This window comes from Stylophora pistillata, chromosome 9 (genome assembly GCF_964205215.1).
Source record: "Stylophora pistillata chromosome 9, jaStyPist1.2, whole genome shotgun sequence".
NCBI classification, from domain to species: domain Eukaryota; kingdom Metazoa; phylum Cnidaria; class Anthozoa; order Scleractinia; family Pocilloporidae; genus Stylophora; species Stylophora pistillata.
Genome location: NC_142527.1, coordinates 10,777,701 through 10,790,350, shown reverse-complemented (window position 1 = coordinate 10,790,350; position 12,650 = coordinate 10,777,701). Strand labels below are relative to the sequence as shown.

At 39.0% G+C, this 12,650-nt stretch overlaps 1 protein-coding gene across 1 annotated transcript; it reads right to left on the bottom strand.

Annotated features, from left to right (window-relative positions):
- Positions 1 to 1,415: 1,415 nt before the first annotated feature.
- Positions 1,416 to 11,222, bottom strand: LOC148723257 (procollagen C-endopeptidase enhancer 2-like). The gene is made up of 6 exons (XM_088734412.1): positions 10,799 to 11,222; positions 5,836 to 5,874; positions 5,212 to 5,356; positions 3,475 to 3,731; positions 2,617 to 3,009; positions 1,416 to 2,364 (listed from the first exon to the last, which is right to left on the bottom strand). The coding sequence occupies exons 1-6, from the start codon at positions 11,220 to 11,222 to the stop codon at positions 2,282 to 2,284; spliced, it is 1,341 nt and encodes a 446-aa protein (XP_088590538.1). The 3' UTR covers positions 1,416 to 2,281.
- Between the last annotated feature and the right edge of the window lie 1,428 nt (positions 11,223 to 12,650).

The following is a 12,650-nucleotide window of genomic DNA, read 5'->3' as shown; positions in this document are numbered from 1 at the left end:
CAAAAATACTTGGCTATAAGACGCACCCCAATTTCAGCACTAACTTTCCTACTGAAGACAGAATTTTCCTGAAAAAACCGTGCGCCTTATAACCGAGAAACTACGTAAGTAAAAGATTGATATAAAAACAAAAAATTTTTGAACAATATCTAAAAGACTTAAGATCGCGAGAAATCAGGGCTATTTTCTACTTCACTTTGCCACAAATGCATGAGAAGATTCCGTTTACGTTTCATGTTAGAAAATCAAAATAGATACCTTGCACAGTTTCGACAAATAGCCGTGAACTTACCGCTGAGAGCGAAAGCTGAAAGAATCGAGCGTCGCTGATATATTCCCTTTCTCATTCACGGTGAAGTTTCTCCTCTTAGCAATAGTAGTATATCAGAGCCGGCTAACTGTGCATAATTTCACGGTGACAAATGTTGAAATGCCTAAATCCGGTATGTAAGGTGAAACTGCGCGTCAAACTGAGACGATGTTCCCATCACTGATTGGCTGAGAAGCTATGAGGAATCTTCCTTACGGATTATATTACAATGTGCGCCACTTTTATTATGAAAAGACCATTTATGGTCTGGATAAACAACTTATCGAAAGGCTTCTTAAAGTAAGGTCACCGTATAACATAACCTTTAATGAGCATTAGAGCATTTCTTATGAAACGACCATTTATGGTCTGGATAAATAACTTATCGAAAGGCTATTTAAAGCGAGGTCACCGCATAACATAACCTTTAATGAGCATTAAATTGTTTAAAATCCAACCAACAAAATAGCGTAATAAATATTTAAAAAATCCTGAGTTTCAAGTTCGCAATCTGTTTTGTCTGCCACCTAGAAAATAGCCTAAAGACAGAAAGAAACCTATAATTGCTCGTCAGGTTAGACAAAGATCTTGGGATAAACAGATAAAGAATGTATGGTTCAAGAGTTGAGGGGATCGACAAAAACAAAATAATAAAAGAAAATAATGAAAATTATACTGAGACAGTGAAGTACTACTCTGGAAGGAAACATTTTGCTGGAAAAGGATGGAAAGAAAATTATAAACGAGAGATACGGTGAAATTCAAACAGGGAACTGGCAAGCGCCAATCGGTTTAGAAACAACTTAAAACAAAAAACAGCCACTAAGATGCGTTTAAATTTCCTGCTGAGCGCCATTGTGGAATGAAACAATATCTATGAAGTAAATCATTTTGATATGTAATATACGTTAAAAAAATGAAGTCTTTGACCCTGATAAATGGCATCATGAGAAAAACTATTCTGAGACACTGACGTAAAGTTTTGAACGGAAAGATTTTGCTGAAATAACATTTAGACAGAAGCTTAGGAACTAGAGATTCGTTAAAATTTAAACATAAAATTGATGACCACCAGCTGGTTCATCATTAAACAAGTTGAAAAATATACCAGCCATTTAAAGATGCATTTTTATTTTCCTGTTAGTTTCAAATAAAACTGTGATCAGTTTCATAAGCGGCTGCACTTCTTTCCCAATAGCGCAGGCTCTCTTTGATCATATCGCATCTAGTAATGAAACTGTTTCCTGTCAAAAGCCTCCAAGTCAGCAAAGAACCAAAACACCATTTTAAAATGTCAGAAATAATATCTCTAATCCATTGTCAAAAGAACAACATGATTGCCCCGGAAAAAAAGGATCGTAGTCACTCGCAGTCACTCGTGGTCCATCGGTGTTCCTTTTGGTCACCAATGGTTACTCGTGGTCATGATTAGTTGTGGTCACTTGTGTGTAAATTTAGACATGAATGTGCGATTTCAGTTTACTTTGGGCTCCCTCAACGTCAAATACCGACAATGATTATTTTACAGTTTGCATGGCTACCCTTATCAACCACGTTTATACAACGTTAAGTGTCAGCATCACAGCGGAAATTGTTCGTTTTAATACTTTAGATGACGTAACTATATTCTATAGACGTAGTTCCAATGATAGGTGGGAGAGCGTTGTTACTTGATTATATGAATACAGGACGGACGTTTCTTTGATCTTATCAGTGTTTGTATGATGATCTACATGAATCAGAGCTGCTCTAATAATTTTCCTTGTCTCGTTTTATGGTAAAATGAATACAAATTCAAACTGGTTGAAGAATCCTTAGCGATGACAAAAATCTATCTACAGAACATTAGAAGGAATATAGCTCCTCCAAAAGATGGCAATACTTGTTAAAATCAGGCTTCACAGGAACAAAATGAAACAAAAAACAAAACTTAAAAATCAAATCGCACAAAAAACTATTTTCGACATGTGATTATAACAAGTTGACTTTTTCCACGATCAGAGCCGAGAGGAACAGCAGCGTCAATGGATAACTGGCAGAGAATCTTCCTTGTCCTAGAACAATGAAAAAAAAAAAAAAAAGGGATGGAGAGACAATTTGTTAACCATTCGTTTTCACGGCTAGTTGAATAGCATTGGTACAAAAGTCAACTCTCTCTCTTTCTCTCAATAACAAAAGATAAAAATCATTACCTCCGGCGACTAGTTTTGAAATTTCTGCCTTAGTGGCGAATGAGTCAAGTGTAAAAGAACTTCTGTTCCGCTTTACGATAGAGAAACTTAACACATCGTACTTTTATAACACACCTGCTTTAAAGGAAGCTCTGAATCCCTTGTACACTGTGGTGGAGTTTCGGTCACTAATGAACTGAACCCAAACCATGTTTCCTTGACTCTGTATCGAACTCGGCTTTGTACTTCTACACAGACGATTGGTCAGAATTGGACCGTTTGTGCCAGATATTGTTTTAGGATGACCAGCTACGACGGATGCCTCACGGAACTCAACGTAGTCATTTTTGCAATCCTCACTATCCTCCAGTTCAAATACGTCGAAGTCTATCTGAATTTGCCGACCCTCCGGAACAATTAGAAACCATTGTTCTGCGTAACTTGAGGGGTAGTTCTCGACGCCAACTTTTGGTGTGCCAAACTCAATAGTTTCATCTTCGGTTGCATTTAGAAAGTTTTCTTCACCCACTGCAAAATAAAAGTATTTTGCTTTCAATCTCAATCCTGAGGAATTTGTCTCTAGTCTTAAGATGAACATGCCGGGAACATGCAACATTTAATGACCATGAAATCGGGGGAATATCGTCTTAAGAATGGAGCTTAAAAGAGTTGGGGGAGAGGGAACTGAATGCGGGGTCTTTTTGCTTTAAATCAGATTCTACCACAAAACGTTTTATTGTGAAATGGTGCATCACACACAAAAAAAAACGGTATCTCAGAAATAATTGTCATGAAATGGTTACCTTTGAGCCTCGGTCTCTTGTTCTCAAGCCAACTGCGCTGGCTTACATAAAAGAAGTTTTGATGGCCACTACTATCTCTAAAGCAGGCTCTAAGGTCCTCTTTAGAAAATTTTTGAAAGGTTGTTCACTTGCTTGATTAGCGACTATTTGTACGCTTCCTTGCTTTATTGTTTGCATAGTTATTACTTACTTGACACAGAAGAGGCTATGAAGGTTAAATTAAATCCCTTGTAATGTGAGTTGTCATCTGACACGAATCGAAAGTAGAGTACCGGTCCAGGAACAGCGCCGACTAACAAAGCTTCCCAATCAACGTTGAAGAGATATTTTTGTAAATAGTTGTAATTGTATCGTCCACATCTTTTATCTTTCCGATGTAAATCATTATAATCGGAACTATATTGGACATAGTCGCATTTACAACCAGAGCACCTTTCTAAGTCCAAGCTAGAGGAAAAAAAAATGAAGCATTAAATTCTGCTTTATCTTTCATAAACCTAAGTAAGAAGCAAACTGGAGATGAATGCAATGGAGAGTCAATTGTAACTTTTTTACTTTGGTGGTGTGGCCTGTTCCATACAAGCTTGACTACGATTATTTTCTACCTTTTGGCTAAGTCCATCGTGCAAGTTAAAAAAAAAAAAATTGATGTTAGCGCGCTGCGGGTAACTCTTGGAATCATGATGCCGATGCGCCGCGGGAGCTCCATCAGTGAGCCGCTCGAGATATTACTTTTCCAGTGCCTCGCACGAGCTACATGAGTAAGGCACTCGAAAAGCTTTTTCGCTCGTAGTCCATATACAATCTGATACAAGCTCCTTTCTTGTGTGCTGTACGATGCCGAACTGGTCTAAATCCAAAATGTTTCTTTACCACTTTAAACTTGCTTTCAATGCATTTGTCCTTCCTTTGATCATCTTGGGCTGAATAAGCCCCACCGAACATTGATCAATTGACATGATTAAAGATTATCATAACCTGATTAGTGATTTTTTTTTTGTTAAATTGAAAGAAACCATCACATGTCTCTCAAAGATTGCACTAACTATCTAACGTATTTCAAAAAAACCTTAAGTAGTTAGATCGTTCGATTGTTAATTCATATACCATAAATAATCATAACCATTACAATGTCCTCCAATGTGCGTGTAGCATTAACAGCTTTACTTTTTTCTGATTGTTCTGTAGGGTTGTAATCGGACAGTGTAATCGGACAATTGGCTGTAATCAGACACCTGTAATCGGAATTTAAAGCAGTCAATCCTGGTAAGTCCACCCAGAAAAATTCACCAATCATAGAATTGATTGAAATAACCATAGAAACAACAATTTACTCTGCAAAACTGGTAAAAGTTGCAAAATGGAGGTTTAATTTTCTTTAAACAATGTGTTTACCAGAGATATTTCCTCTAAGAATGTATTTGTTTTTTGCGGATTTTGCAATGGTTATGATTAATTGGTAAAATGACTTGATGTCTTCCAGTTCGGTCTGTAATCATACTCGTGATTCATAAATCTGATTTTGTAAATCACTCTTGAAATAACGTACCGAATTGGATTCCACTTGGTCCTTTTACCAATATGTACACCTTTCCTGGATTCTTTAGAAAACATTTAATCAAAGACGCCATACACATTTCGAAAAGAATGACAGCTTGAAATTAAAGTCCCTTTTTTTTCATGCAGCTCTTGGGCATTTCAGGTCGGAGATAGATTATCGATTATGCTGTCGTGAGTCGATTTCTGGTCCTTTTGAGGAAAAGCTACCCGACATGTCTCAGAGGGTTCAAAAGGTCATTTTCATTTTGTAGGTTTCTATTTTTACGATAGTGATGAGCAGCAGCACAAAATCAACTCACGGCATCGCCTCAAAGCCATACAATTTGCATGCTATTGAAAGGTGCAGAAATGAAAAATGTGACCATACCTTAAGTAACGAAAGAAAATGACGGCGTAAGTGTCGGGAACCGTAATGCTCCAACATTTGGTCTCGTTCTTTCCATAAGTACCTGTCTCGGGATACTTGAGGCTACCGCTAGTAGCTGTGATGTTTGTCATACCATTGGGACATGCTTAAGTGAACACAGAAGGTTATGTTTACATGTTGACTACATTTATCATTAAAATTTAGGAGAAAAATCCGTTCCATAGGTGTATATCATTTCATTATACGAATTGGCATATTCATGTCGAGATCAGTAAGATGGAACTTACTTCTCGATTTTTTCTTGTTTCTGATAACTTAAAGTGCGATTAGCAAACTCGCCGCCAGTGAAAATTTTTTTTGAGATATATAGATTGCTCACAAGGGAGTGGAAAATTGTCACATCTATTCCTTGCAACAAGTGAAGCTTCACTTATCTACTCCTTGCAACAAGCGATTTAAAGCCCCACCTAAAGTTGATTTTATCACAACGCTCTCAAATATACACAAAATTTGTACAAATTCGCCGCATTCTTACTGGCCATTGCATAGTTTTTAGATGACATTTGGCACCCTTAGCCACACCCTTGGAGAAGGTAAACCTTCTTTAAGCAGTAACAGACTTACTTGAATCACTTGCCCCGCTTCCAATGAAAAGCGCCAGAACTACAATGAGATTATATAATATTAGAGGTTTAGAAAAACCAAAACGCAACTTGTCCGGGGAATGGAAAATCATACCCTTAAAGGAAAAATGTCGAACTTGCAGCAATAAATTTTCTTCCGGGCCGTAGTTATGAAGTAATGAGACAGAAGTTATGCCTACTTTATGCTTCTTTTGTATTCTTATGATCATCATAATCATATGTTTTCCTCACCTCACCGTGTGAAACAAACAACCTTTTGTTCGAGGTCAAGGTGCAAAAGTCTGAGAAAACTCGTCATTGGTGTCTTAACGTGGGACAAGGAGTTCGTCCGGCTCGAGCTTAACCTGGTTTTGGTTTTTTTCATTTTAGTAAAATCTCTGGTGTCTTCAACGAGAATAGGGAAATCGTTAGTCCTCTTGAATGGCAGTTTATTTCACCCAGCGTCTTCTCCTTCCTACAACCAAACCTCTCCCAATAGCATTATGCAGTTTGTTTTGCAAAGAGTTGTTTTGCAGAGAGTCTGAGAGCAAAGTGTTTTACCGATCGAAGAACACAACACAATAGCCCAGCCAGAGCTCGATCATAAACCTCCCAATGTGTAGTCCTGGCCACGGCTCCTTTTAACGTCTTACCATAAGACTGGGGGACCCAAGATAAGTGAGGTAACTTGCCTGTCCCTGTAATCTCTTATTTTATCCTGATCACATTTACATGATAGGTGGGGTGAACCGCAGGCTGTCCGGTCTGCCGGACAGGGTTACCGTATCGGCTGCGGTGGCAAGTTGCCATGTAAACGTCTCAAGCTAAGGTGGGGTTACTCGCTAAGTCGGGGTCGCGTTCATTTTACTTTTACAAGCGTGCTAACAACCTTACCACGAGATCTCGGGCTATTTTTGGACCACGGCTGGGTGGGTCACCTCACATTCCTGGGTCTCACATCTTCATATAAACAGGCCCTTAATTTCTGTTTAGATGGCTTAGCGATGCCGCCTGTACTATAGGATCGTGTCCCGTATGGCGGTCTAATTAGTTCTTTGTCAACCTGCGCATTTATACCGTGGGGGAAGGAGAGGAGAGCACTGTTTGATTCTCAAGAGTCGTAACAATTCGCTCCCTCATGTGCACCGACGTTAAAAAGTTGAAATGACTGAAGTTCTGGTTAATGACTAGGTTAGTAATATGACTCGTTCAAATGAACTTTTTTACGTCGCCGTTATAGGGTACCTGAATCACAACATTCCAAAAAATTAAAGAATTTTTTTTTTCATACAATGCCTAGTTCAACTTAAAAAATACTTCCCGCAAGATGATAAGAAAAATATGTTACACACCGACTGCTGGTCTAGGTTTTAACACGAAATGACTGCTTTCCGTTTAAAGTATAGATAATCTTTGCAGCGGAAATGTGAAAAAAGCTTGTTTGCTCATTCGAAAATACCACAGTATGAGTTCCGTTTACGTAAGGGGAGCAAAATTTGAATTTTGAGTTTATGCGTAAGTGTGAGTATCATTTATTTCGCGTTAGATTTTGATCGTTAACCACAAGTGATGACGAACAAGCGCGAAAATGCGTCCCCACAGAAACGCGTCAATAGTTAGATTAAGCACCGCGAAAACGGCGAACGCTGAACGTCGGCAACTTTAATAAATGGTGATGCCTTTACCTATTTTCCTCCTAGCCGCAAGATGTGATACCAATTAAAAAGTGTCTTATCGCTTACTGTTTTTTCCAAGAATGGATCCTCACTTCACAGCGTTTGGCAACTGCAAAGAGGGAAGAAAAATGAGCAGGATAAATGGTTTTCATGGTGATCAATGTTGACTGAAATTCATGCATTTGGTTTTAGTTCGATTTACACCAAGGGAGGTGGCTCTTTATGAATGGGCAAGTTAGTAACACAAGAAACCTTAAACTATATTTATTTTTGGCCAACATTAATATCTATCATTTTAGGACGAATTACTGTCAATTTTATCAACCTAATTTTCATTTCCCTTATTTCTTTTCCTCCAATTATAACCATCTCATCTTATTTCATTTTAACCCTACTTATCGTTAATTTTCGTACTGCCTTACAGTCTGTTGGTCCCTCGACGCTAGTGCCCAATTAAACAACTAATCTCTTTTATTTGGACGCATCGTTTTGGTTGACGTAGCTGCCTTGCAGTTTCATTTTGGCCTTTAATTTCAGAAACAAATATAGCAAGCTTTTTATTAATAGGAAATCACATGCAGGAAGAGGTCAGCTGATCGTCACGAACAGTTTATAGCGGATCTCTACAGTGGCCCTACATGCCACGTAGTAGGAAATCGTAGTTAAACAGATCGCTCTCCTATGGTGGCCCAAAAGTGCCACGGCAATTTCAATTTGATCACGGAAATTTAACCACGGCAATTTCAATTTGACCACGGCAACTTCAAGTTAACCACGGCAATTTCAATTTGATCATGGCAACTTTACTTTCACCACGGCAATTTTCAATTTTTGAGCTCGGCAATTTCAAATTGAGCCACGGCTCAAGTTGTCTCGCGACACAGTCAGCGGAATTAAAAATATTCCCAAGGTACCTTGCGCAACTAACGCGGATTTGAAGAGCGCGGACGGCGGGAAGGTCAAAGAAGTAAAGAAATCGCTTCTCCAGTCGTTGTTTTACAAGGGTCTCGAGTCTAGTACACAGCCCTAGAAGTCAGCACCATATAAATATTAGCCTTCGCACTCTTAAAAGAAGGCTGAAACAATAAAGTCTCCAGAGAATGGTGTTGAGTTCTGGTGTTGAATGGTGTTGAGTTCTGCCCATGATCTTTGAGAGGCGCCATAATGGAAATCACTGATGGTCCAGGGAGTACTATAGGCTACCACAGTGTTTGCCATGCTCTACAGCGGAAGGGAATACGTGTTACCAGGAACTTAGTTGAAGAAATAATTTGAGAACTCGACCCCAATGGAGTTGAAGCAAGAAAGGCAGACAAGTTGCGTAGACGAGAGTACATTTGTGTAAGACCTAATAAGGTTTGGAATGCCGACGGCTATGAAAAACTTACGCCGTACGGGTTTCCCATTCATGGTTGTATTGACGGATATAGCAGAAAAGTTCTTTGGTTGTACGTTACTAGGTCCAACAACTTGCCTGCTAACATTGCAGCCTATTACTTGGATGCAGTTCGCGAGTATGGGGGGTGCCACGTGAATTACACTGACCTGGGCACAGAAAATGGCATTATGGCTGGGATACAATTTTCTTTTGATGAGTGACTCAGATTTCCATAAATATGTGTTATCATCCAGTAACCAACGGATTATATGTTTTATAAGATAACATTCAAGTATTAATAAAATAGAGGGCAAAATTACTGAATGCTGATTGGTCGATGAAGAGGGTATTTTTTCTTAATTTTGCTCAAGAAAAGGGCAAAATTAGTAGCTCATGATTGGTACTCAAGTTGCCTAGCAACAGCTTATGCTATTGAAGAGTTGTTGCTGAAGATTTTCTGTAACAATGGCGTCTCGTTTCGAGACCGTTGACAAGGAATATATCGAAGAATTAAAAGACAAGAGTGAAAACGAAAACACGAGGAAAAGCACGGAGTACTGGAAGAACGTTTTTAAAAAGTGGGCGAATGAAAGAAACTTCCAAGCAAATTTAGACGAGTACGGGAGCGATGTCCTCGACCGAACACTGGCGCAGTTTTATGCCGAGTTACGAAAAGAAAATGGGGACGAATATGAGGCCGACCGCCTGAAAATAATGCAGGCATCACTGGAGAGATATCTAAAATCAAAAGCCTATCCAAAGTCCTAGTATCTTTGTGCATAAATAAAATTTCATTCAGCTCATTCGTGCGTTTGTGGCCATTGATTCTCTGTCAACTTTAAATGGCTTCCTGAGACTGATTACTGAAGAGCGCATTCAGAAATTCAGTAATTTCCCCCTCAATTTCATTAACAAGTAATCGCAATGGGTCCTCGTAAAATCAAGGATTAATATTACGCGTGTTTTCAGAAGTTGCAAAAATTGCCCGCGTCGCTCCGCGACTCGGGAAATTTCAGCAACTTCTGAAAACACGCGTGATATTAATCCTTAATTTTACTCGGCCCCATGCGATTACCTCTACGAATCAATTTTCTGTACAAACAAAATAAAAGCGTCCAGTTTCACTTTAAAGGGCTACTATGACAAAATTCGCATCTTTCCTATCTAAGCTATTTAAGACATAAACTTGTAGTCTGTATGAGAAGAAGGATGCTGTTTACTATTTTCAAATCGCTTTTTTTTCCAAAGATGTTCAAGTTTTTTTATATGCAAATTAGCCAAGTGATGACGTCACAAACTTAACCGAACTTTAATCAAATGTGATGAAAAAGATATCTCAGCCAATTTACGTCAGAAATGCTTGATTCTTTCCTGGAATTCCATGTTATATCCTAAAAATGAAAGGGATAAAAATATGATTATAGAAGCACTTTAATTTGGTTACATAATTAGGTTCTCATAAGCTATTTCTCATGTGCGAACTGTGAAGGTTTACTACACCAGTTACTGATTATTTACCCTGTGACTTGGGTTATCAACTATGGAAGTGTGATTGAACTTCACCCTTACTTTTAAGCCACGGCCAAAGATTTCTCGATGTCGTTGCTCTGTTAACCACTACATCACTACTGCGGCACTTAAATCTGGTGTTGAATACTTCTGCCCATTCGCTGCAATATCTTCCTCTCCACTTCACTCCACACTATAATCCCATGCTATTGCTGATTTATACACATAGCCTGTTACTTGTTCATCTTCAACCCAGTAAAGAAAGTCTTGAAAATTGTCGAGAACTTGCTGCTCCACAGCCCTTTCTGGAGTTCCAGGATTAGAGAATTCTACTTCTCAGCATCTGATCAAGTAGTTTGCATCAACGTCTTCACAACTTCCTTTTACAAAGAGTGGCCTACAGGCCTCAGGGCTGTTTATTAAAAGATCTTTCAAGCCTTGGGCTTTTACACCTTCCATATGCTCACCAAGGGAGATTGATCGCCTGCTTACCATGCTTATTATGATGGAGCCCATAATCTCATCAATTTTGTCCTCCTTAATTTGGCCAGTATAGCCATGATCAACAATGATGTCCTGAAAGTTGACAACATCCTTCCTGATTCTGATAATTTGTTCCCTCTCAGATGGTGTTAAATGCTGTTCAGCTTTGAGTTTCGTTAGGTCAAGATCTGGATTTACCAGCATCTTATAGGATGACTTTCCCAGAAAGGATGGTGCAGGACTGTTTTTTGCAAGACTTGCTGCTGCAATTTCTTCAGCTGCCCTGAAATTTCCATTCTTGATGAAGAGCGTTGAATGTACAGGACTTCCATTTGGAAACATAATGTGCCATATCACTAATGACATCGGTAAAAAATTCTCGAACCAATGCACCGGTATCCATTTCTTGTTCTCTTAAGTACTTGATCATAACTTTGCATTCTGGTGGCTTGCTCTTTCTTTCCCTCTCCCACAATTGAATGACACGATAGAGACTTATACCCGCGTCTTATGTTCAATATTTTATAAAACAAGTGTGTTATAAATACTATTGTAATATTGTTTATCTAAATATCTACTTTGTTAGGACCCGAAATGTGACTGTTCTATTGTTTTAAAGCTTCTTTTATTCCTGTTTTGTTACTTCCTTTTTTTTATGTACTTAACTTAATAAAGAAATATTAAATAATAATAAAAAATACCTGATGGCTCCCCACTTGTTTCAAGTTGATACCATATAGGGTCTGGAATATGAACGACTTTGTTGACATCATCGTTACCTCCTGTGCTGTTGTTTTGAGAAATTTTTTCATCAGCACACTCATGCATGAAAAAATCTAATTTAGCACATAAGTACGAGGTTATCCTCTTAAAGTCTTTCCCAAGCTCTTCCTGGTATCTTTCAAGAGCGAAAAACTCTTTATTTGAACCAGGGAGAAATACCGCCTCCCGGAAATCCTCTAGCAGCAGCAAGTATTCTTCATCTTCAATATAGCAATCACTATTGAATGCCTTCCATTCACTAACAGCCTTTTGAAGTATGGTAGTTGCAGAGTCTTTTGTATTGATCCTCAATGCCAGTCATTTTCCATGCTTCTTCTTGAGACAGCTACATTTGTCACTCCAAGAAACTAGGTTGATGTAAATAGTAATGTCAGCGCTCTCCTTTTGAGGGGGTTCCATGGCACCTTTTCCTTTTCCTTTTGCTTTCTTTGTAACGCTTTCCCTCCATTCCTGGCCTTTCATCCGTTTATAGGTTATGAAATTCTGTACCCGCCCAAATACTCCACTTGGCCCAGCGTTAGATTCTCTTTTGAGAACTGTGGAAAAATTTCAAGTTAGGATGCTGTCAGTCTAACACCTCGAGTAAGGTGAAATAGTACCCACCTGATCCACCGTTTGTGCAGAACTTTTGTTCCCCCGTAACCATCGAAATCGAAGCGCCACAATTTCCACAAAACAGCGCTTTGTTCACTTCTTTCCCACCGTCCGCCATCTTCAATGTCACGTTAGTTGCGCAAGGTACCTTGGGAACATTTGTAATTCCACTGACTGTGTCGCGAGACAACTTGAGCCGTGAATCAAACTGAAATTGCCGTGCTCCAGGCGGTGTGCGCACCCTGATTGCATTGCCTCATGGTCGTAAAACAAAAATTGAGTCATTTTGTATCTTGAAGTGTTGGAGTGAACTTCTTTGGTAGCAGCGAGATAGCGTGAATATAGGTGGATTGTAATGGGGATTCACTGTCTGTTGCCGTTCCTTCGAAGGTT

Bases quoted from the DNA above. Each gene is read 5' to 3' on its own strand.
- LOC148723257 (XM_088734412.1), bottom strand. From the start codon at position 11,222: ATGTTTCCAAATGGAAGTCCTGTACATTCAACGCTCTTCATCAAGAAT. The intron at 5,875-10,798 runs GTAGGCCACTCT...ATCTCATTGTAG, and splicing joins AATAAACAGCCCTGAGGCCT to TTCTGGCGCTTTTCATTGGA. The intron at 3,010-3,474 runs GTAAGTAATAAC...TTTATTTTGCAG, and splicing joins CATAGCCTCTTCTGTGTCAA to TGGGTGAAGAAAACTTTCTA.